We start from the raw sequence: 23,474 nt of genomic DNA, 5'->3' as shown, positions 1-23,474 counted from the left end.
ACCCCGCTCCTCCGCTCTCTCCACTGGCTTCCAGTTGAAGCTCGCATCCGCTACAAGACCATGGTGCTTGCCTACGGAGCTGTGAGGGGAACGGCACCTCAGTACCTTCAGGCTCTGATCAGGCCCTACACCCAAACAAGGGCACTGCGTTCATCCACCTCTGGCCTGCTCGCCTCCCTACCACTGAGGAAGTACAGTTCCCGCTCAGCCCAGTCAAAACTGTTCGCTGCTCTGGCCCCCCAATGGTGGAACAAACTCCCTCACGACGCCAGGACAGCGGAGTCAATCACCACCTTCCGGAGACACCTGAAACCCCACCTCTTCAAGGAATACCTAGGATAAAGCAATCCTTCTGCCCCCCCCCCCCCCCCTCCCCCCTTAAAAGATCTGATGCACTATTGTAAAGTGGCTGTTCCACTGGATGTCATAAGGTGAATGCACCAATTTGTAAGTCGCTCTGGATAAGAGCGTCTGCTAAATGACTTAAATGTAATGTAAATGTAATAGAATTCCCACCCAGCTCACGTCCTGACCAACACTAAACAAGCAAAACACATAAGAACTCTGGTCAGGACGTTACAGCATCTGATGAAGGTTTCACTGCATAAAGCCAACAAGACAAGGTGAGTCCAATATAATACAATTTGAGTTTCTAGCTGACTTTGAACAGCAGACCTGAGTTACCTACAATACTCTGTACTGTTTGATCATTACATCATCATTCAACTAAAATCAAACTTAATTTACACTGAACGTTTTTCAAAAGTAAATCATGCATCTATTTATCTGAAACCCACAGCATGACTGATTCAGAGTTGCTTTGCTTTCTTAACAGTGTTGTCCACACGATCCTGCCTTTTATTCCCATCTTCTGACAGAAGATCGCTTTGCCTTAAGTCTTTCTTCTTTCAGTTTTCACACAGACAACTAGTAGTTTAGAAACATTTGTGATCTAACTGCCCCACGATCCAAAGTCATAAGGCTGATATAGTATATCAAATATAATCATTCAAAGTACTATATGCATCTGTTTTTCTGTAAATAGTAAAGTAAAACTTTTAAAACTACTTCCACGACCAGAAAAATACCGTTTAAAGCGCTAAAACAAGCACCACAACTCTTTACTTCATGTAAAGTTACCATCTAGTTAAATGCATGATAATGATCGATGCAAACAACCGTGCAGATCTGCACGAATAGTGATCTTGAAAGTGTCATAAATCGACAGGAAAACAGAATCTGAAATAGAATCTGCTGCATAATATCAAGTCACACCCCAAGGCTCATCTGATTGCCATACAAGATCACTTCTCTTGTTGTAAAACAAAAGTAAATATGAAGGCCAGGAAAAAAGTCATAGCCTACATACTGTATGTTCTTCTCGGGATTATGTTGTGTAATAGTTGTTTGTGTTCTCTCTTTCCTCCTACATTTCTTTACGACAACATTAACTGCGAAGCCATGCAGAGCAGAGTAGAGCAGATAATAATGAGGGCCGGGTCCCTGACTGTTGTTGTCTGTTACCGTCACCATCAAATCCAAGTTGTGTGTGTGTGTGTGTGTGTGTGTGTGTGTGTGTGTGTGTGTGTGTGTGTGTGTGTGTGTGTGTGTGTGTGTGTCTGTGTGTGTGTGTGTGCGTGCGTGCGTGCGTGCGTGCGTGCGTGCGTGCGTGTCTTCTCTTCTCATCATGGAGAAGTCCCTGCCTCCTTGCATCCTCCTTCCTCTACTCTGAATGTGTCTCTCTGAACCTTCAGGCTCTGTGCTCTGCTAGCTGGATCTATTTTGGTCGTGCGTGTGTGATAACCTCCACACTTCTGTTCATCCTTAATCTGTACATTTCCATTCTGAGCAACATCCACATGAGCAGGGGCCCTGTCGTATGGTGGACGGTTTAGTTCAGACTCTTTTAGCTATCCTAGCTATAGCTGCTTGGCTTCTCCTTGCATGTCGAGCCACAGACAAGGGGAAGGTAAATAAATCACAGGTCCACACATTACACTAATTTAAAGGTGCAATCTGAAATATATATATACAACCGTTATATGACTCATTTTGTGTTTCTTGTGTCTGATTGGACCAAACTGGACCAAATCCAAGCGTGGGTTTGACAAGTTCATAATGCTAAAATGTATTAACTTCTTTCAGTATTCAAATATAAAGGACAGGACAGGATGGAAAGCCCAGAGCAATGGATGGATGGCAGGGTAGAGCATGTGCTCTGTTGTTCTAGGCTCCTTAGAGTTGTGTTTTTGGACAGCCACCATGCATTTTTATTCACTATGCAATTTGATTTACTCTGCATTTTGATTCATTTTGCACTTTCAAGGAAATTACAGTTTCTCTCTATATGAGCAAGCAGAATAATTACATTTGCTAAAGGCAAGTGGAGAAAGCCCAATGAGACTAGTGAATAGTCATCATGCTGAATGTAGTTCTGAAAATACCCTTTGTTTAAAGGATATAATAAGTATGTACAGCCAACATGGCGGTCATGAAATTTTGTCAGCCGGTGATTGTCATTCAAATAACTGCCGGTCTCACGGTAATTGACCGTTAATTAACATAAACACATTTAGCATCTCGGCTTCCATGCATAGCCTACAAGCCACTGATGCTGAACATTGTTTGAACATCTACATTTTAAAAAGTCTAATAAATCCATGTAACATAGCCTACACCATCCCAATGAATCCATTATATATTTTAGGAAGGTCTAAAGAAACATTATGATATGAAGAAAATATAGCCTATTTCAGAAGAACAGAATAGCATATTCTGAGTCATCCTTATGTTAGGCCCTGATCTGGCTAGGCTGTTGGCTACACTAGTTCATTTAGTTGGCAAGATTTGCCTAGAAACAGGTCCTCCTATTTAGAGATATTTATGCAACTTTAGTTGTGATACAAACGTTAGCCTGGCTATATGTTTTGGTTTCTAATACATTCTAAGGCCGCATGATGCAATGAATAATGATTAGAAAAAAGTCACATGACAAGGAATCACTGCTCTGTTTCTGTGCAGGCTGAACACACTTCATCAGTCTCTCATTCACAATTTGACAAGCACTTGAAAATATGCTCACACAGTATTCTCAAATGAATCTGGTCTTTACAATATAGCCTACTAATGTATCCTATTTGTGGAACAATTTTTTATTTAGAATGTCCCCCCCAAAAATTCAAATAAACATCCATAGCCTGCACTGGAATAGTGAATGGAGGTTATGTGCAGTTACTTTTTTATATGCCAGGTAGGCTACACCATTGGTCAAGTGGATTAATTTGCTTAACTTTTAAGAATTGAGCAAAAATATAGCAGCGTGAGAAAGCTGGGATACATTTTTATTATATGGTGTTAATTGAAATAAATGTTATAGAATTACTGCTGTCTGTTCAGAAATACATGAACTCATTCAGAATAGCCTACTACACCATGAGTAGGCCTATAATTTAGCCGCAGAGGAGCAATAGTTTCTTTTAAAAAATTGCCTAGCTGTGGATTCTGCGTAACCCAATAACAAGGCTTGGCCTACAGTCGGGAACGCGCAGCAAATCTGCATGCAGACAAAATAGACCTTACGCAATATTTCAATCGCGGCAAATTACAATCGCGGGAAACACAGGTTGGAATGTAAATGATAAGAGAAGAGTCTAATCCGTATGCTGTAGGCAACCAAAATATTTGATAAACTTCCAAATATGGTTTTTCAAAGCAAGCAAGAGAGCGATAGGCTTTTGGCATGAACGCATCGGCCACATCACCGGCGAGTGAGCTGCGCATTATTAGTTGAACAGTATAAATTTGTTTTCTCATGCAATTGTTTAGCGTAGCTTATATAAATGTTGCTCAACAGGAGCACTTATTTTATTCCATGCCTCAACCAGCAGGTGTTCCTATTCGGCTCAAACTCTGAATGCCATGGCTCTCATAAAGTGTTTGATTTGATTTTCAATTGCATTTACATTGATGTCAGAGTGATTAGAGGGACAATAGAGCACTGAGTACCGGCCTTTAGCAACTGGCATTAGCAAGTTTGGTAGGCTACTAATGACCATCAGAGGCAGTTTGGAGAAGCGTAGTTACCGTGACCCAACGGTCACATGGAATTTGACTGCAGTCATGACTCCCGACTGCCGGTGTGGTGGTAATATGGCCACAGATCTGAATTATGCATCCACTGGATCTTAATAATAATAACTGCTTTACTTTCCTTTACATCTATATGAAATAATGTTCAATACTTTAGCTGGCCTTGCTCAAGCTTGCCAGGTGTGCAACGGAGCCAATGGAATGTCACAAAATTGCAAACCCCGCCCACCTGAGACTCCAAGCAGGCTAAAGAAAATAGTATCAAAATAGTATTGATTCCCATTCCTAATTAGATTTCTCTAATGAGTTTACCAGTAATAGAACTAAACATAATCCAACAGAAATGGTAACTGGATTATAAAGAGTGGTTACTAACTAAACTAAATTAGGTTTAAGGGAGAGATACAGTGCCATTAACCTGCCGTTCTGTGACCTGACTAACAGGGGCCATTTATAGACCCGGCGGCTTACAGTGCTGTCACAGGGAAGAAGGCAGTTGGTGAATACTTTTGGATAGGGGATGCCTCTGATCAGGCTCTATCTTTAGCGTGTGTGTTATAGGTTTTTATGGTTTTGCTCAATTTCAAGGTTGTGTGTGGTTTGCCCTGATTGGAATCAACCTCGTTGGTCAGGATGTGTTGCACCTGTGCTGGCATAGGTGATATTTAACACAGGAGCAGTGTTGGGATTAGTTACTTGAAAAAGTACATATTACTTGTAAAGCAACGCATTACTTTACAATATGACTGTGTGGAAAGTAACGCATTATATTACTTTGAGTTATTTTCATGAAATAATTATTAAATTCTCACCGTTTGTTTGAACGTCAGAGAGAGCAAGGCGCTACCACGGGATACTAACTCAGGGTTGATCACTAGTTCTCTTTTAATCGGTGGGGCTGCTTTCCTGTGCTAGTCTACAACTGCTGCGCTCTATATGGGCTGCTTAATTAGCCATATGTACTGTAAGCCAAACATATGTACATATTTCCTATCTTTTCATTCAAAATCTTTCTCTTAAGCCACCAATTCTGGTTATAGACCGCATGTACACAGACCCTTAAAGATGTATAGAGGGCACACCTGCCACTAGACAGGAAAGCCCTCTATGGGCTTTTAAATCACAGTAGCGATCAATGGCAAAGATCAGAGGTGTGCCCTCTATACATTTCTAATGACAGCAGCCTTTTATGTAGTGTTCTCCCATTTGATTAGCTCCACTTACTTTTAACTCCATATTATAAGTTGGTGTGGGTTTTTGGTTTGGTTTGCCTTTTCTGGGGCATGATGGGTGTCTTTTAAGACACAGTTATTTTGGACTAATCAACTTTCAGTGGACACCCCCATGACTGTACCCCTCCTAAAACCCCACCTGTTTCGGGTTTGTGCTTGTCTGTGGTTCATTTGTTCTTTTTTTTGTGAATGACGATGTTATGAATTTGTCTTACTGGGACTCTAACAGTGTGTGTATGCACATGTGTGTGCACGTGAAGCTGCATACATTTGATACATATGCAGCTTCACACACACACACACACACACACACACACACACACACACACACACACACACACACACACACACACACACACACACACACACACACACACACACACACACACACACACACACACACACACACACACACACACACACACACACACACACACAGACACTGATGTATAATTTATTTTCTTACATTTATGTCAGTGTATTTATCATTGTCCACAGCATCATAGTCTGTCTTGCATTACACATTTTTAGAACATTTTAAACTACTTGGTAAAAAATCTGATCCCCATTTTTATATGCAGATCTTGGAATTGCACTCTAATGGCTTTACTTTTTATGTCTCTTTATTCTGCATTATTATTTAAATGTAAAAAATGAATAGCTTAACCCTTATTTACCCCTCCACATTGATTGCTTCAATTAAAAATAATAACTACATTTAAATTACACATTCACATGTACAACGGTTCATTTATGGCATTTTATGGCATCTAATTACTGTTAGAGAGTGTACAGATAGTGTCTGACCAGAGGCATCTCTCATCCAAAAGAACCTCTAATGATCTGTACACTCTCTAACAGTAATTTATTGATTACTGATTAGTAATCAAATACTGATTTTAATTATATATTACGCCATTTTCATTCACAATTCAGAAGTCCGTTCAAAATGACAGACATATTTGACCAACCTGTAGACTACTATCTAAATACCAGCATAGCCATACTCTCTAGGATCGCCATCTTTAAAACCATTCGCAGAGCAACAACGAGAAGCAGCAAACAAAGACAACAAATCATTCAACTCCCCAGTCATTCATGGTTTTCAGTTAAAAGACAGCAGGAGGAGAAATGCCATGTTTCTACCTAGGGAAAGTACTGCTGGTAATTGGACTGCCTCAGATTAGATTAGACCATCTCACACAGCCCTGGTGGTGCTACAGCCTCTCTTCTCACACCCAACCAGAGATGAAGGAGGAGGGGGACGAGAGGGAGAGAAAGTAGGGGAGAGAGAGCAAGATAAAAGAGAGAGATGCAGAGAGAGTATATTGGATAGAGATGTGAGTGTGTGTAAGTCTTGTGTGTGTTGGTTGTGTGTCAGAGTATGCTGAGAACACAGTCTGGGAGGATTATACCTCCATGTGGATAAGAGGGAAGACGGAAAGAGGGATTTGGCTGGATTGCATCAGATGACCATTGGTTTCAAGTAGTAAACAACCAATACGGCCTTCTTCCTTCCCCGCTGCTTTTCTAAAGTTGGAATGCGTTGCGGTGAAGCTGCCATGTCCGTTTGTGATATTACAAAGATGTTACTTTATTCCCTCGGACATGATTGCACGCACGATAGAACAGCAGAGTGTGTGCTACAATTTTTATTTCATTACGTTGCTGGAAGCTTATCTTCTTTTCAAAAACAAAACAAAAACAATAACAAATGCGCCTGTTTTTGTTCTGTTTCACCTTTCGCAGATCTCAGCTTTAAAGAAGACCCCGAAGGTCGCTCTTGCAAAATAGGATTTAACCTCAATAATCTTTACTGGTTAAATACATAAACTGCAGGCTGCAGTGTAATTATACAAACAGCCTTCCATTCCCAGCCACATCACTATTTGCTTTGTAGGTGAATTTCATTTGATATATACTGTATTCTCAATATGTTAAGACTTTGAGTGGTTAAACATGTTGACCTATATGCATATACTAGAACTAATGCCTGAGATGATACAGTGAATGAACATGAGGAGAAATAATTTTTATTCACAATGATATTGCAGTACAACACATTTAACGGCAGTGTATCTGGAATCATAGAAAGCAGAACTAAGTCCAGCCAAATTCTTTTTGTGGAACATTTTCTCTTTGCAAATAGATGCAGCAGAAAATTAACTCGGAGACTCAAACGCAACAATAGATTCGAATGAATCACTTGGTGCATTATGCTGCCATTTACCGTAGGTACATCTCCCATGCATGTCATTAGACTTCACTCAACACACAACACATCATGTATTCTCAATCTCTCTCTCTCTGTGTCTTTCTGTGTGTGTGTGCCTCTCTCTGTCTGTATCTCTCTCTCCCTCTTGTGGGTAACTGGAGGGTGATAAGTTACTTCAATACAGATAATAATGTGATTAGGCTATACTGTATATCCTGAACAAAAATATAAATGCAACGTGCAACAATTTCAAAGAATTTACTCTGAGTTAAAGTTCATAGAAGGAAATCAGTAAATGGAAATTTACGAATCTATTGATTTCACATGACTAGGCGGGGGTGCAGCTATGGGTGGGCCTGGGAGGGCATAAGCCCATCAACTTGGGAGCCAGGTCCAGCCAATCAGAATGAGTTTTTCCCCACAAAAGGGCTTTATCATAGACATAAATACTCCTCAGACCCCCCCTCCTCCTTAGACAATCCCAAAGGTGAAGAGGTCGGATGTGGAGGTCCTGGGCTGGTGTGGTTACACGTGGTCTGCGGTTGTAAGGCCGGTTGGACGTACTGCCAAATTTTCTAAAACGACATTGGAGGTGGCTTATGGTAGGGAAATTAACATTCAAATCTCTGGCAACAGCTCTGGTAGACATTCCTGCAGTCAGCATGCCAATTGCACGCTCCCTCAAAACTTGAGACATCTGTGGCATTGTGTTGTGTGACAAAACTGCACATTTTAGAGTGTCCTTTGATTGTCCCCAGCACAAAGTCCACCTGTGTAATGACCATGCTGTTTAATCAGCTTCTTGATATGCCACACATATCTTGGTAAAGGAGAAATGTTCACAAACAGGAGTGTAAACAAATTTGTGCACAACATTTGAGAGAAATAAGCCTTTTGTGCATATGGAAAAATTCTGGGATCAGCTAATATAACATGGGACCAAGACTTTACATGTTGCGTTTATATTTTTGTTCAGTATATTTACATAAAAACCAATGTCTGTAAGATTTCCAGTCATTCAAATTAATGAAATACCTATTGAATGGTCCTCCCGAGTGGTGTAGCGGTCTAAGGCACTGCATCACAGTGCTTGAGGTGTCACTACAGACCCATATTCAATCCCAGGCAGTGTCACAACCGGCCGTGACCGGGAGTCCCGTAGGGCGGCGCACAATTGGCCCAGCGTCGTCTGGGTTAGGGGAGGGTTTCGCCGGGGGGGTATTACTTGGCTCATCGCGCTATAGCAACTCCTTGTGGCGGGCCGGGTGCCTGCAGGCTGACTGTGTCAGTTGAACAGTGTTTCCTCCTACACATTAGTGCATTTGGCTTCCGGGTTAAGCGGGCAAGAAAGGCATTTAGGCGCGTCATGTTTCGGAGGATGCATGACTGGACCTTCGCCTCTCCCAAGCCCGTTGGGGAGTTGCAGCGATGAGACAAGATCGTAATTGGATATCATGAAAATGGGGTAAAATAAATCTTTTAGAATAGTATTTGGACATATGGAAATGTACAATAGTCAAATGAACCTACTCTGTTGTTTACATTTTTGTTCTCATTCAGGACTGATTGGGGAAATGTTTTAAAAATATGGTTGAAAAAATGCTTGGAGCACTACTGAAAAGTGTTATTTTCATTTGAAAAAGAAATTTCATAAAATGTGCGATAAAAGTACATCTATTGTTTCATGTTTTTGCTGTTGACACTTTGATATCTCAATAGTTTGCAGTGGTTGAAGTCTATCAAAAGTGTTGGAGTTTGAGAATGTGTCCGTTAGGACCATGTCTTCTTTTTCAACTTATTTTTGACAGTTTGTCATTTATATTTATTTCAACAGGGAGGTCATATTGAGACCAATGGTGGAAAAAGTACCCAATTGTCAAACTTGAGTAAAAGTAAAGATACCTTAACAAAAAATGACTCAAGTAAAAGTGACGCAGTAAGCCACGCAGTAAAATACTATTTGGGTAAAAATCTGAAAGTATTTGACTTGAAATATAATGAAGTATTAAAAGTAAATGTAATTTCAAAGTAAATGTATAAATCGTTTACAATTCCTTACATTAGGCAAACCAAACAACACTATTTTTTTTGATTTTTTAATGTACTGATAGTCAGGGGCACACTCCAACGCTGACATATTGGACAAATTAAGCATTTGTGTTTAGTGAGTCCGCCAAATCAGAGGCAGAGGGATGAGCAGGGATGTTCTCTTGATAAGTGCATGAATTGGACCATTTTCATGTCCTGCCAAGTATTCAAAATGTAACGGCTACTTTTGGGTGTCAGGGAAAATGTAAGGAGTAAAAAGTACATTATTTTCTTTAGGAATGTACTTAAGTAAAAGTAAAAGTAATCAAAAATATAAATAGTAAAGTGCAGATACCCCCAAAAACTACTTAAGTAGTACTTTAAAGTATTTTTATTTAATACTTTACATTACTGATTGAGACTAACGTCTCTTTTACAAATGAGCCAAGGTGAAATAAAAAATAAAATAAAATGTGTTCTAATTGACTGTGTTTTGTATCTTAATGTGTATTTAATGTGTATATTGTCTATATTTATGTTTATCTATACTTTACTTTTGTACATGCTTGTTTTTGTATTGTGCATCCTTTATTTAACCAGGTAGGCCAGTTGAGAACAAGTTCTCAATTAAACCTGCAACCTGGCCAAGATAAAGCAAAGCAGTGCAACAAAAACAACAACACAGAGTTACACATAAACAAACGTACAGTCAATAACACAACAGAAAAATCTATGTACAGTGTGTGCAAATGTAGAAGAGTAGGGGGGTAAGGCAAAAAATAGGCCATAGAGGCAAAATAATTACAATGAGTAATTGCAGTCCTGCAGTCCTGATGTCTAGAAGTTATTTTTGGTCATAAGAGACGGTAGCGGCAACATTATGTACAAAATAAGTTACAAAACGCAGATAAACGAACAAAAAACACAATCAGTTGGAGGTACGTAAAACGTCTGCCTTCTGCTCCGGCGCTATCTTAGGTTAACTGCCAAAAGCATTTCCATCGCCCTCACCTCGATTTGTATTATACATAGCTATTAAAAAATAAAATAATAATTAAATCCATAATTAGCTACTAATATTCGTAGTAATTTAGGCAGTTTAGGACTTGTGAGTCGTCTGTTTCTCAAACTAGACACTCTAATGAACTTGTCCTCTTGCACAGTTGTGCACAGGGGCCTCCCACTCCTCTCTATTCTGGTTAGAGCCAGTTTGCGCTGTTCTATGAAGGGAGTAGTACACAGCGTTGCACGAGATCTTCAATTTCTTGGCCATTTCTCGAATGAAATAGCCTTCATTTCTCAGAACAAGAATAGACTGACGAGTTTCAGAAGAATATGATTTGTTTCTGGCCATTTTGAGCCTGTAATCGAACCCACAAATACTGATGCTCCAGATACTCAACTAGTCTAAAGATGTCCAGTTTTATTGTTTCTTTAATTAGCACATTCGTTTTCAGCTGTGCTAACATAATTGCAAAATGGTTTTCTAATGATCAATTAGGCTTTTAAAATGATAAACTTGGATTAGCTAACAAGACCATTGGTGCCATTGGAACACAGGAGGGATGGTTACTGATAATTGGCCTCTGTACGCTTATGTAAATATTCCATAAAAAATTACTCGTTTCCAGCAACAATAGTCATTTACAAGATTAACAATGTCTACACTGTATTTCTGATCAATTTGATGTTATTTTAATGGACAAAAAAAATTGCTTTTCTTTCAAAAACAAGGACATTTCTAAGTGACCACAAACTTTTGAACGATATTGTACATTTACATATTACCTCAATTACCTCGACACCGGTGCCCCCGCATATTGACTCTGTACCGGTACCCCCTGTATATAGCCCCGCTAATTATTTTCTATTTTTATGTCATACTTTTTGGGGGTGGCATTTTCTTAAAACTGCACTGTTGGTTAAGGGCTTGTAAGTAAGCATTTCACTCTAAGGTCTACACCTGACAAGGTAAAAATCTGTCATTCTGCCTGAACAAGGCACTGTTCAAGGCACTGTTCCTAGGCCGTCATTGTAAATAAGAATTTGTTCTTAACTGACTTGCCTAATTAAATAAGGGTGAAATGAAAAACATCGGTTTCTGAGGACGGTTAGAAAGTTTTTGCGTTCTAGAAATCGTCGGGGATGTACTCAGATCCAGACTCATTGCTGAGAAGAAAATAACGTCGGTGGGCGTGGCATAGCGCTTGGCCGGAGTAAGGAGTTTGGGTAGCCAGGCAATCCTGTTGGGGATCCTAAGTGATATTTTGATAGCTAGTCACTTGAAGAATATATATATATAAGCTGAAAAGAAAAGTACAAGGTTTGAGTTGAGCTCCCCATTAAGTGGGCTTGACTATCAACCAGTTTACATCGAAGACATGTAGCTACCATCTTTATCTGTATTCTTTGTAGTGATTAACTCATGCTTCCTCACTAGTCTATGCTATATATACAGAGAGAAGCCCAACCTGAGTCCCCAAGATGGGGCTATCATTTAGCAGAGACAGTCCTGGTAGCTGGTGGTTCTCCCTGAGCTCCACTGATATAGTGAGACAGCAGATTTGGCCCCTCTGTGATATGGGGATTCTCTGGAGCTACGTTCAGTAACTCAGGCTCTGAATGGCTTGGCTGCAGTCTGCAGACTACACGGCTTCGTCACAACACTGCTTTTGCATACAGTAGCAATCTGAGGGAGAGCAATACTCCATTCTATTATCTCACTTATACATTCATCTCAAATGTACATTGTTATCCATGTAAACCAAAGTAGTTAGAGATAAGCAGTTATGAGTCTTTAAGTGAAATAACGGCCTACCAATATTGGACTGGCAAGACGAGATAAAAATAACACACCGCAAAAGCTTTATTCTAGTAACAAAGCTATAAGACAAATATTTTCAGACATCCAGAAACATTTTGATGCTGTGGTGGCTACCAAGCAAACCGGGAACATTCCCAGGGCATTAGCTAACATCCCCATTAATTTCTAGTTCGGATGATAACATCCCAAAAACAAATCATGTTTTTGATACAACATGTTAAATGAAAGGCAACATTTTTGCTGAGCAATATTCTTTTTGCAGTGGATCCTTGGAATGCTGATGGAAGAGATGCCACTTTGTCTCTGACCGCAGAGGGAGGGAGGGGGCTGGTGGAAGAGATGCCACTGCCTCCGTCTCTGACAGTGGAGGGAGGGGACTGATGGAAGGGATGTCACTATCTCTGACTTCAGAGGGAGGAAGAGGACTGATGGAATAGCTGTTACTGTCTCGGTCTGTGACAGCCTAGTGTTGGCTTCGCCATTTTCAACATTGAGATATTCAATAAATGATAGAGAAGGAGCATAGAATCAAAGGAGAAAGTGAAGGGTTCTCTGTAGAAAGCCAGAAGGCTTTGGAATGTGTTTGATGGAGGAGAGGAGAGCGACGTGTTGATACAGGAAAGACAGATGGATATCTGTGTATTGACGAAAGAGGGGTCGAGGTCAGGAGGTCAGGAGGTGAGGACAGATTCTCTTAAGAGAGTAATACACGTTTGGTATCCTGTCACCCTCTTTATTAGCTTCCCGCAGAGCCATAAAATGTAAGGATTGGAGAGAAGGAGGAGTGTCTTAAGTGGGATATAAATATCTGGATGGGAGAAATGTTGGGTTGTCTGATTACAGCTGTACAGAACCTTTGGGCCGAATTAAACTTGGTTCAAACTTCTCTCGTGTCCGTGAGTTATTTACTCTGAAAAATAAGAACCTAACAATCGGGAGGGAGGGCACTGATGGAACGGGGAGGCACTGATTCAAATGCCTGAAGCCCAGGGCCAGGATGAAGGAATGTCAGGAGTGCTGGAGACAGCGGCTCCAGACTGCAGTAGGTCCTGGCAGCAGATCTCCCTTATTCAACAGAAAGAGCTAATTGAATGATGGACTGCAGCGTTAGGGACATTACGACAGCAGAGGACTGTGTTTGTCCGTCCCCTGTGATAATGTACTGTGGTACTGGTAAATGCGCTGCAACAGTTTGGTGTGTGACTAACTGAGTGCCCACTGCCTTTCCCTCTCACTGACTAGCTGCATATAGGGTTTGGATACTGTGTGTCACTTTCTTTCACTCACGGTTTATAAATCCATTTATTTTGTTTGGTTACACCGAAATAACTATGTATTCGAGAGAGAGAGAGAGAGAGAGAGAGAGAGAGAGAGAGAGAGAGAGAGAGAGAGAGAGAGAGAGAGAGAGAGAGAGAGAGAGAGAGAGAGGAGGAGAGAGAGAGAGAGAGAGAGAGAGAGAGAGAGGAGAGAGAGAGAGAGAGAGAGAGAGAGAGAGAGAGAGAGAGAGAGAGAGAGAGAGAGAGAGAGAGAGAGAGAGAGAGAGAGAGAGAGAGAGAGAGAGAGAGAGAGAGAGAGAGAGAGAGAGAGACTGCATCCATCCTGTTTCTATTGCTATTGTGACAGATCATACCGATTTCTTGTCACAGCAGTTTTGTATTATGTTTGTGTTATCAACCATCTGTGTAAAACCATGGAATATGATTTCCTGTCTCTAACTTTCTTTACCAAGTTACCAAATATATTTACGTATCGGCCTGTGCCAGAGATGAACCAGAGGTTAGACTTTGGCAACGGCACAGTTTGTGCCTGCAGGTCTGCAGTAGCTGGACTGCTTTATTGAGCTTGCCTGGCTTAATGGACCAATAGAATAGTCCTGGAAATGTAAATCCCACCCATCTGGCACTCCAGGCAGAATAAAGCAAACGCTCGAAGATCTGCCTCAGAGAGAGGGGCACACTGTAAGACTTTTCTGTTAGCTCAACCGTAAAACACTGTAGAATTGGTGGTCAGGGAACGTCGCTGGAGCTGCTGAGCTGTATTAGTCCCGCTGTAGGTCTCATTGCGGCCAGCACTAGCAGGTCAAACGAAGGACTAAATGAACAAGTCACTCAGAGAAACAAATCATGACTCTCAAGTCAGTAAAAAGAGTTGTTCAAAAATGGCAATGCATTCGTTCACGAAGAGTCGTTCACAATCTAGTCCGGCCACAACCATACCTCATTTCAAATGTAACAAGAAATAATTGTATTTGTATGCCTAGCAATCAACAAATGTACATTGTTTAAAGCGCAAATGTACAAGTTTACAAATTACAGCTCCAATAAGCCCCCTATTGTTAACAACATGTGAACGAGAGGCTTGTTGAATAATGACTCATTCCAGTTTTCAGTTCATCGTCTGCCAGTAGGGGATCCTACGTGCTCTGGGCATTACTGACTCAAATGAATGAAATGAGTCGAAAGACTTGTTCTTTTCACTGAACAAGATGAAAAGATCAGAGTCAGTAAAAAGAGCCTAGCTTCCCATCACTATTTTGTTCACTCGGCTCTCAGCTGCGAGACATACATCATTGTTTTACAGACCAAGAGTGTCCGCATAGACTCTTCCCACTAACCATTTGTTTAATATAAACATTGTTCCAAAATATTACAGTATTAGCTAAACCTGTTTACTTTACTAGTAGTATGCAAATGTTTGGTGGCACAGAAAGAAAAGAAAATGTTGTGAGCCTGGTAAAATAATCTGTGGTATTGTGGAGGCTATAGCAATATTTTATTCATTAGCTAGGATTTGAAGTATGTGTATCTAGCTGTCTTATTTGTATTTGTTCAACGCCTCAATTGATTTCATAAACTATATTGGATATACTGTATGCCTGTAAAGATTCCTGGTTCAAATCAACCCAAGATGATGAGCCCTGTAGATTGGACAATGTGAATGACAAGGTGGCCCAGAGGAAGCCAGCTGTTCTCAACCCCCACATTGCCCCATTCTTCCAAGAGCTCACTGAGTTTGAATTAAGACGTCTAGTGTGGTAAATGCGCACACACACACACACACACACACACACACACACACACACACACACACACACACACACACACACACACACACACACACACACACACACACACACACACACACACACACACACACACACACACACACACACACACACACACACACACACACACACACACAACCACACCAGCTTGATTTTCTAGCAACCGAGTAAGCCCTGCTGCACTCTGTCGCTCATTCTATTCTTTATTTTTCTATGCTTGTCCTATAGGTGAGAAGAGCAGATAAATCAGAACTGAGGAGGATTGTTACGGAGGAAACGTGATGCTGCCAAAACTGTGCTCTTGTGTGTTTCACTGCCTCTCAACCCCCTTACCCCAAATAGAGTTGCCCCTGATCATAGATCTAGCATTGTACCCAATCCCAATTTTAACTCCCTCTATCTCTTTGTGTCTCTCTCCCCCACACCCCACACACACAGGCACACAATATCATTTTTAAATCAAATGTAATCAAATTGTATTGGTCAAATACACGTGATTAGCAGATGTTATTGCGGGTGTGGCGCAATGCTTGTGATTCTTGCTCCGACAGTGCAGTAATATCTAACAAATTACACAACACATACCCAATACACACAAATCTAAGTAGGAATGAATTATTAAGGTTATATACATATGGACGAGCAATGTCAGAGCGGAATGGACTAAGATACAGTAGAATAGTATAGAATACAGTATAAACATATGAGATGAGTAATGCAAGATATGCAAACATTATTAAGTGAATGAGATACCGTAGAATAGTATAGAAAACAGTACATACACATGAGATGAGTAATGCCAGATATGTTAACATTAAGTGACTAAGATACCTTAGAATAGTATAGAATACATTATATACTGTACAGTACATATGAGATGAGTAATGCCAGATATGTAAACATTATTTGTGACTAGTGTTCTATTCCTTAAAATGGCCAGTGATTCCTAGTCTATGCCTATGGGCAGCAACCTCTAATGTGCCAGTGATGGCTGTTTAACAGTCTGATGGCCTTGAGATAGAAGCTGTTTTTCAGTCTCTCTGTCCCAGTTTTGATGCACCTGTACAGACCTCGCCTTCTGAACGATAGTGGTGTGAACAGGCAGTGGCTCAGGTGGTTGATGTCCTTGATGATCTTTTTGGTCTTCCTGTGACATCGTGTGCTGTAGGTGTCCTGGAGGGCAGGTAGTTTGCCCCCGGTAATGCGTTGGGCAAACCACACCACCCTCTGGAGAGCCTTGCGGTTGCAGCCGGTGCAGTTGCCGTACCAGGTGGTGATACAGCCAGACAGGATGCTTTCAATTGTGCATCTGTAAAGGTTTGTGAGGGTTTTAGGTGACAAGCCAAATTCCTTTGGCCTCCTGAGGTTGAAGAGGCTTTGTTGCGCCTTCTTTAACAACACTGTCTGTGTGGGTGGTCCATTTCAGTTTGTCAGTGATGTGTACGCCAAGGAACTTGAAGCTTTCCACCTTCTCCACCTCGGTCCCTTCAATGTGGATAGGTAGGTGCTCCCTCTGCTGTTTCCTGAAGTCCACGATCATCTCCTTTGTTTGGTTGACGTTGAGTGAGAGGTTGTTTTCCAGGCACCACATTCCCAGAGCCCTCACCTCCTCCCTGTAGGCTGTCTCGTCATCGTTGGTAATCAAGCCTACTACTGTTGTGTCGTCTGCAAACCACGTTATCTCTATACTGACGTTTAGCTTGTTTTATTGTCTTGCGGAGTGAATAACTACACTCTTTATAATCTGCCATTATTGCCAGTCGCTTTGCCATGGTCAAATGATGTGGTTTCAGTTAGTGTTGTGATGATGCTCTTATATGGTTACATACAGTATGTGTTGACTGTTGTTACTTCTATTGTCAATTCTGTTGTTAATGTTGTTACCAACGTTTTTTTATTTTATGTACAAAAGTATTGTTTTTATTACATTTAGATTTCAGGGAGAACTTCACTGTACATATACAGCATTATCCTGGCACCAGAGTTGCCATCTTAATACTATAATACTATAATGTTGCATTACAGAGATGCTTTAATATACACTACATGACAAAAAGTATGTGGACACCTGCTCGTCGAACATCTCATTCCAAAATCATGGGCATTACTATTGACTTGGTGCCCCCTTTGCTGCTGTAACAGCCTCCACTATTCTGGGAAGGCTTTCCACTAGATGTTGGAACATTGCTGTGGGGACTTGCTTCCAATCATCCACAAGACTATTAGTGAGGTTTGGCACTGATGTTGGGCAATTAGTCCTGGCTTGCAGTCAGTGTTCCAATTCATCCCAAAGGTGTTTGATGGGGTTCTTCCACATCGATCTTGACAAACCATTTCTGTATGGACCTTGCTTTTTTTTATTTTTTTATTTTTCTGGGGGGGTGGATCAGCTTAATATTGCGGAAAGAATGTTGCTTCCAATGTAATTGTCTGCATCATTTCCAATCCCCCATATTTTTGGGGTAAATATATATATCCATTCACGTATGCATACATATACACATATATACATACACATACCTACATAGACATACATACTTTTTTAAAGAGTATACCTTTATTATTATTCCCCGCAAACCCTACCACCGATCCCCCAATTGGAGTAAACTGATAAACATTTCTGTTTTTACCTTCAATTTATACATCTTATACACATTTTACAGACACAGTCTACTTTATAATAGTTCTCTCTTGTTTGTTCTTAGTCCTTCCTCTATTTCTGTTGTCCATCCAGTTTGATTTCCACTTGTAACTGTGCTATTTCACAATAGCTCCGCACCTATACACATTTCACAGATCCCTTATGCCCTACATTGTTTATCTTGTTATTAGTCCCACCCTTCAGCTCCACTCAACCTTTCCCATCTATCTTCCAACATCATCCATTTCGGATTTTTATTTGCCATATATTTTTCAACTGTGCTGTGATGCTTCACAAAAGATTTGAATCTTCCTATTCTCATAGCTTCCACGGATTGTAAATTAAAAATAAACATTTTTGCTAAAATAATTATTATATTATTGATTGATTGACTATGGCTTTTCAAATCCCCCAGTATTGCTATCTGTAGCGTTAGTTCTACGCAAATGTTGCAATTCTTCAACCATTCCTGGACCTGTGACCAAAAACGAGCTACATGCGGACAATACCAAAATAAATGGTCTAATGACTCTGCCTCCTCACAGCAGAATCTACAGAGCTGGGAAGATTGTATCCCCCATATATATAACATTCTATTAGTTGCAAGAATTTTGTACAATAATTTAAATTAAAAAATTCGAAGTTTTGAATCCGGCGTTGTTTTGCGTATCAATTCATAAACCATGTGCCATGGAATGGGTACACATATGGACCTTGCTTTGTGCATGGGGACATTATCATGTTGAAAAAGGAAAGCGCCTTCCCCAAACTGTTGTCACAAAGTTGGAAACACAAAATTGTCTAGAATTTCATTTTATGCTTTAGCGTTAACATTTCCCTTCATTGGAACTCAGAGGTCTAGCCCAAATCATAACAAACAGCCCCAGACCATTATTCCTGCTCCACCAAACTTTACAGTTGGCACAGTGGATTCGGGCAGGTAGCGTTTTCTTGGGATCCGCCAGACCCAGATGCTGAAGCGTAATTCATCACTCCAGAGAACAAACGTGTTATCACTGCTCCGGAGTCCAATGGCGGCAAGCTTTGCACCACTCCAGCCGACGCTTGGCATTGTGCATGGTGATCTTAGACTTGAGTGTGGCGCCTTGGCCATGGAAAACCATTTCATGAAGCACCCGACGAACAGTTCTTGTGCTGACGTTGCTTCCAGAGGCAATTTGGAACTCGGAGTGAGTGTTGCAACTCAGAGTGAGTGTTGCAACCGAGGACAGAAAATTATTACATGCTATGCGGTCACGTTCTGTGAGCATGTGTGGCCTACCACTTCGCGGCTGAGCCGCTGCTGCTCCTAGACTTTTCCACTTCACAATGAAAGCACTTACAGTTGACCGGGGCAGCTCTAGCAAGGCAGAAAAGTGACTTGTTGGAAAGGTGTCATCCTATGACGGTGCCATATTGAAAGTCACTGAGCTCTTAAGTACGGGCCATTCTACTGCCAATGTTTCCATATGGAGATTGCATGGCTGTGTGCTCGGTTTTATACACCTGTCAGCAACGGGTGGGGCTGAAATAGCCGAATCCACTAATTTGAAGGGGTGTCCACATACTTTTGATTATGTATAGTGTATTTCACACTACTATTTTCCTTACTACCAGTTTCCAGCATTATGCTGGGAACTGGTTACAGGGGAAAGTTGTACAGTGGGGGCATGAGAGCAGCTGTACCTTATTGTAACAAAATGATTGTGTTCTGAGTTTTCAACTCGTCATTGTGAAGGGAAGGAAAAGAGTTCTGTCATTGTGGAGTAAACAGCTGCGAGGAAAACAGGAAGAGGGGGTCCCGTGTGGCTCAGTTGGTAGAGCATGGCCCTTGCAACACCAGGGTTGTGGGATAGATTCCCACGGGGGACCTGTATGAAAAAAATATGAAAATGTATGCACTCAATTCTGTAAGTGGCTCTGGATAAGAGCATCCACTAATTTACCAAAATGCAAATGTAGACTGCAGAGGAAAACTGAGTGACACATAGGGAGACGCGGAGCAGCAGGAGCTACGGGAGCGTTAGACTCTATAAATGAAATCATCAATGCAGCATGCAGAATCAAGGAATATTAGATTGTTCTGTCAAAGCTCAGCCTTTGTCTTGACAGACAAAATATTCAATCAAGTAGTCTGATTAAATCTTATCTCCACCTAATACAACATTAAGTCTAGGATCCAATGCAACGGCAAATGTAATTAAACGCAACCTTGGGCTACATTTGTAATCCAATGTAATGACAATAGTTGGGCTAGTTCTGTAGTAAGCACAGGAATCATTGATACTTGCCCATGGTGCAAGAGAGGTTTGAAATGCAATAATGTCTGTACATAAAGCATAACAAAGCCTATTCCCATAGAATCTCTGGGTTTTTCAAACTTCTCTATTGGAGCATCAAATCAGATCTGATTTCTGGCAAGTTAACATATTTTTTGGACATTTTGCACATTCTGTTGATCAATCGATCAATCAGTGAAATAAAGGTATGAAAGGGAGAGCAATGCCAGCTGGGTAAATGGAATGAGTGACTCACAGAGGTGTGAAATGACACCATAGGAGGGTAATCTCTCTTTCTCCTCTCTCCTTCTTTTCCTCTCCCTCTCTCTCTCTGTACCCCTCTATCTCTCTTCTCTTCCTCTCTCTTTACCTCCCTCTGTTTAAACATCATTATCCCATATCTAAACTCCGATGTACAAGAATGACTTGAATTCATTCTCACATTCAGCTAAATGTCAGAAGTCAGAGCTGTGGCATTCAGCACACACACACACACACACACACACACACACACACACACACACACACACACACACACACACACACACACACACACACACACACACACACACACACACACACACACACACACACACACACACACACACACATCTATCTTACCTCTTCCCACTGATGTATGTATCTGATGAGTCGGGAAAGTCTCAGCAGCCTCAGAAGAGACAGAATCTTAGTAAACCTAACGATCCTCAGCGCCCTTGCCGTCTTGTACACCTCCGAGTCAAACCCCTTTTCCACTATTAGAAATATATAATCCACTGGTATAGACGAGAGGAAGTCGACCACAAACCAGCTCTTCAGGTAGTTCATCTTGATGACCTTGGGGTCCAGGATGATCTCGGAGCTCTCCTCGTTGACGATTCCCGTGCGAAAGTTCATGACCAGATCCACGAGGAAGATGGTGTCTGAAGCTACGTTGAATATTAGCCAGGTGGTGGTGGTCTGCTCTGAGAAGAAGGTTATTCCTACAGGAATGATGATCAGGTTCCCCATCATCATGACGAGCATTACCAAGTCCCAGTAGAACCTAAAACAGACAGAAATGGGTCATCAAATAATATGGTTTTATGTACAGTACACATAGAGGGGTTGGACCAATAGAACCTACAACAAACAGAGAATGTGTAAAAAAACAATAGTTTCAGCATCTAGAATAGACACATAAAATGTCAAAATATGGCTTTACATATGAACGGTACACATACAAAGAATCAAACCTAGAACAAACAGACAGCATGTCAGAACATTAACCAAATCAAATCAAAACTTTATTTGGCACATGCATGTAGACCTTACCGTGAAATGCTTACTTACAAGCCCTTAATAACCAACAGTGCAGTTCAAGAAGAGTTAAGAAAATATTTACCAAATAAACGAAAGTAAAAAAAATTGTGCGGAGGTACAGGTAAGTTGATGTAATTTGTACACGTAGATAAGGATGAAGTGACTATGCATAGACAAAAAACAGCGAGTAGCAGCAGTGTACAAAGCAAATGGAGGGGGGTGTCAATGTAAATAGTCCTGTGGCACTTTAATTAATTGTTCAGCAGTCTTATGGCTTGGGGGAAGAAGCTGTTAAGGAGCCTTTTGGTCCAAGACTTGGCACTCCGGTACCGCTTGCCGTACGGTAGCAGAAAAAAACTGTGTATGACTTGGGTGACTAAAGTCTCTAACAATTTTATGGGCTTTCCTTTGACACCGCCTATGATATAGGTGACGGATGGCAGGAAGCTTGGCCCCAGTGATATACTGGGCCAATCGCACTACCCTCTGTAGCGCATTATGGTCAGATGCAGAGCAGTTGCCACAGCAGGCAGTGATGCAACCGGTCAGGATGCTCTCAATGGTGCAGGTGTAGAACTTTTTGAAGATCTGGGGACCAATGCCAAATATTTTCAGTCTCCTGAGGGGGGAAAAGGTTTAGTCATGCCCTCTTCACGACTGTCTTGGTGTGTTTGGACTATGATAGTTCGTTTGTGATGTGGACACCAAGGAACTTGAAACTCTCTACCAGCTCCACTACAGCCCCGTAGATGTTAATGAGGGCCTGTACGGCCCACCTTTTCCTGTAGTCTACGATCACCTCCTTTGTCTTGCTCACATTGAGGGAGATGATGTTGCCCTGGCACCACACTGCCAGGTCTCTGACCTCTCTATAGGCTGTGTCATCGATGTCGGTGATCAGGCCTACCACTGTTGTGTTGTCAGCAAACTTAATGATGGTGTTGGAGTCGTGCGTGGCCATGCAATCGTGGGTGAACAGGGAGTACAGGAGGGGACTAACTAAACACCCTGTGGGGCCCCAGTGTTGAGGATCAGCGTGGTAGACGTGTTGTTGCCTACCCTTACCACCTGGGGGCGGCCCGTCAGGAAGTCCAGGATCCAGTTGCAGAGGGAGGTGTTTAGTCCCAGAGTCCTTAGCTTAGTGATGAGCTTCGTGGGCACTATGGTGTTGAACGCTGAGCTGTAGTCAATGAACAGCATTCTCACATACAGTTGAAGTCAGAAGATTATATACACTCAGGTTGGAGTCATTAAAACTCACTTTTCAACCACTCCACAATTTTCTTGTTAACAAACTGTATTTTTGGCAAGTCGATTCGACATCTGCTTTGTGCATGACACAAGTAATTTTTCCAACAATTGTTTACAGACAGATTATTTAACTTATAATTCACTGTATCACAATTCCAGTGGGTCAGAAGTTTACATACACTAATTTGACTGTGCCTTTAAACAGCTTGGAAAATTCCAGAAAATTAAAAGCTTCTTCTAGGCAACTTGACATCTTTTGAGTCAATTGGAGGTGTACCTGTGGATGTATTTCAAGGCCTACCTTCAAACTCAGTTCCTCTTTGCTTGACATAATGGGAAAATCAAAATAAATCATTGACCTCAGAAAAAAAAATTGTAGACCTCCACAAGTTTGGTTCATCCTTGGGAGCAATTTCCAAACGCCTGATGGTACCACGTTCATCTGTACAAACAATAGTACGCAAGTATAAAGACCATGGGGACCACGCAGCCGTCATACCACTCAGGAAGGAGACGCTTTCTGCCTCCTAGAGATGAACGTACTTTGGG

At 41.3% G+C, this 23,474-nt stretch overlaps 1 protein-coding gene across 1 annotated transcript in view; it reads right to left on the bottom strand.

Annotated features, from left to right (window-relative positions):
* The window catches only part of LOC129819075 (potassium/sodium hyperpolarization-activated cyclic nucleotide-gated channel 1-like), a 182,025-nt gene that overhangs the window by 126,265 nt on the left and 32,286 nt on the right, over window positions 1-23,474 (bottom strand). The window contains exon 2 of the mRNA XM_055875613.1: window positions 20,994-21,417. Within this exon, the coding sequence (XP_055731588.1) occupies window positions 20,994-21,417 (424 nt within the window). The remainder of the gene's footprint in view (window positions 1-20,993; window positions 21,418-23,474) is intronic.

The sequence above is a fragment of the Salvelinus fontinalis genome, chromosome 21 (assembly GCF_029448725.1).
Source record: "Salvelinus fontinalis isolate EN_2023a chromosome 21, ASM2944872v1, whole genome shotgun sequence".
NCBI classification, from domain to species: Eukaryota; Metazoa; Chordata; class Actinopteri; order Salmoniformes; family Salmonidae; genus Salvelinus; species Salvelinus fontinalis.
This window is presented reverse-complemented; position numbering and strand designations above follow the sequence as displayed.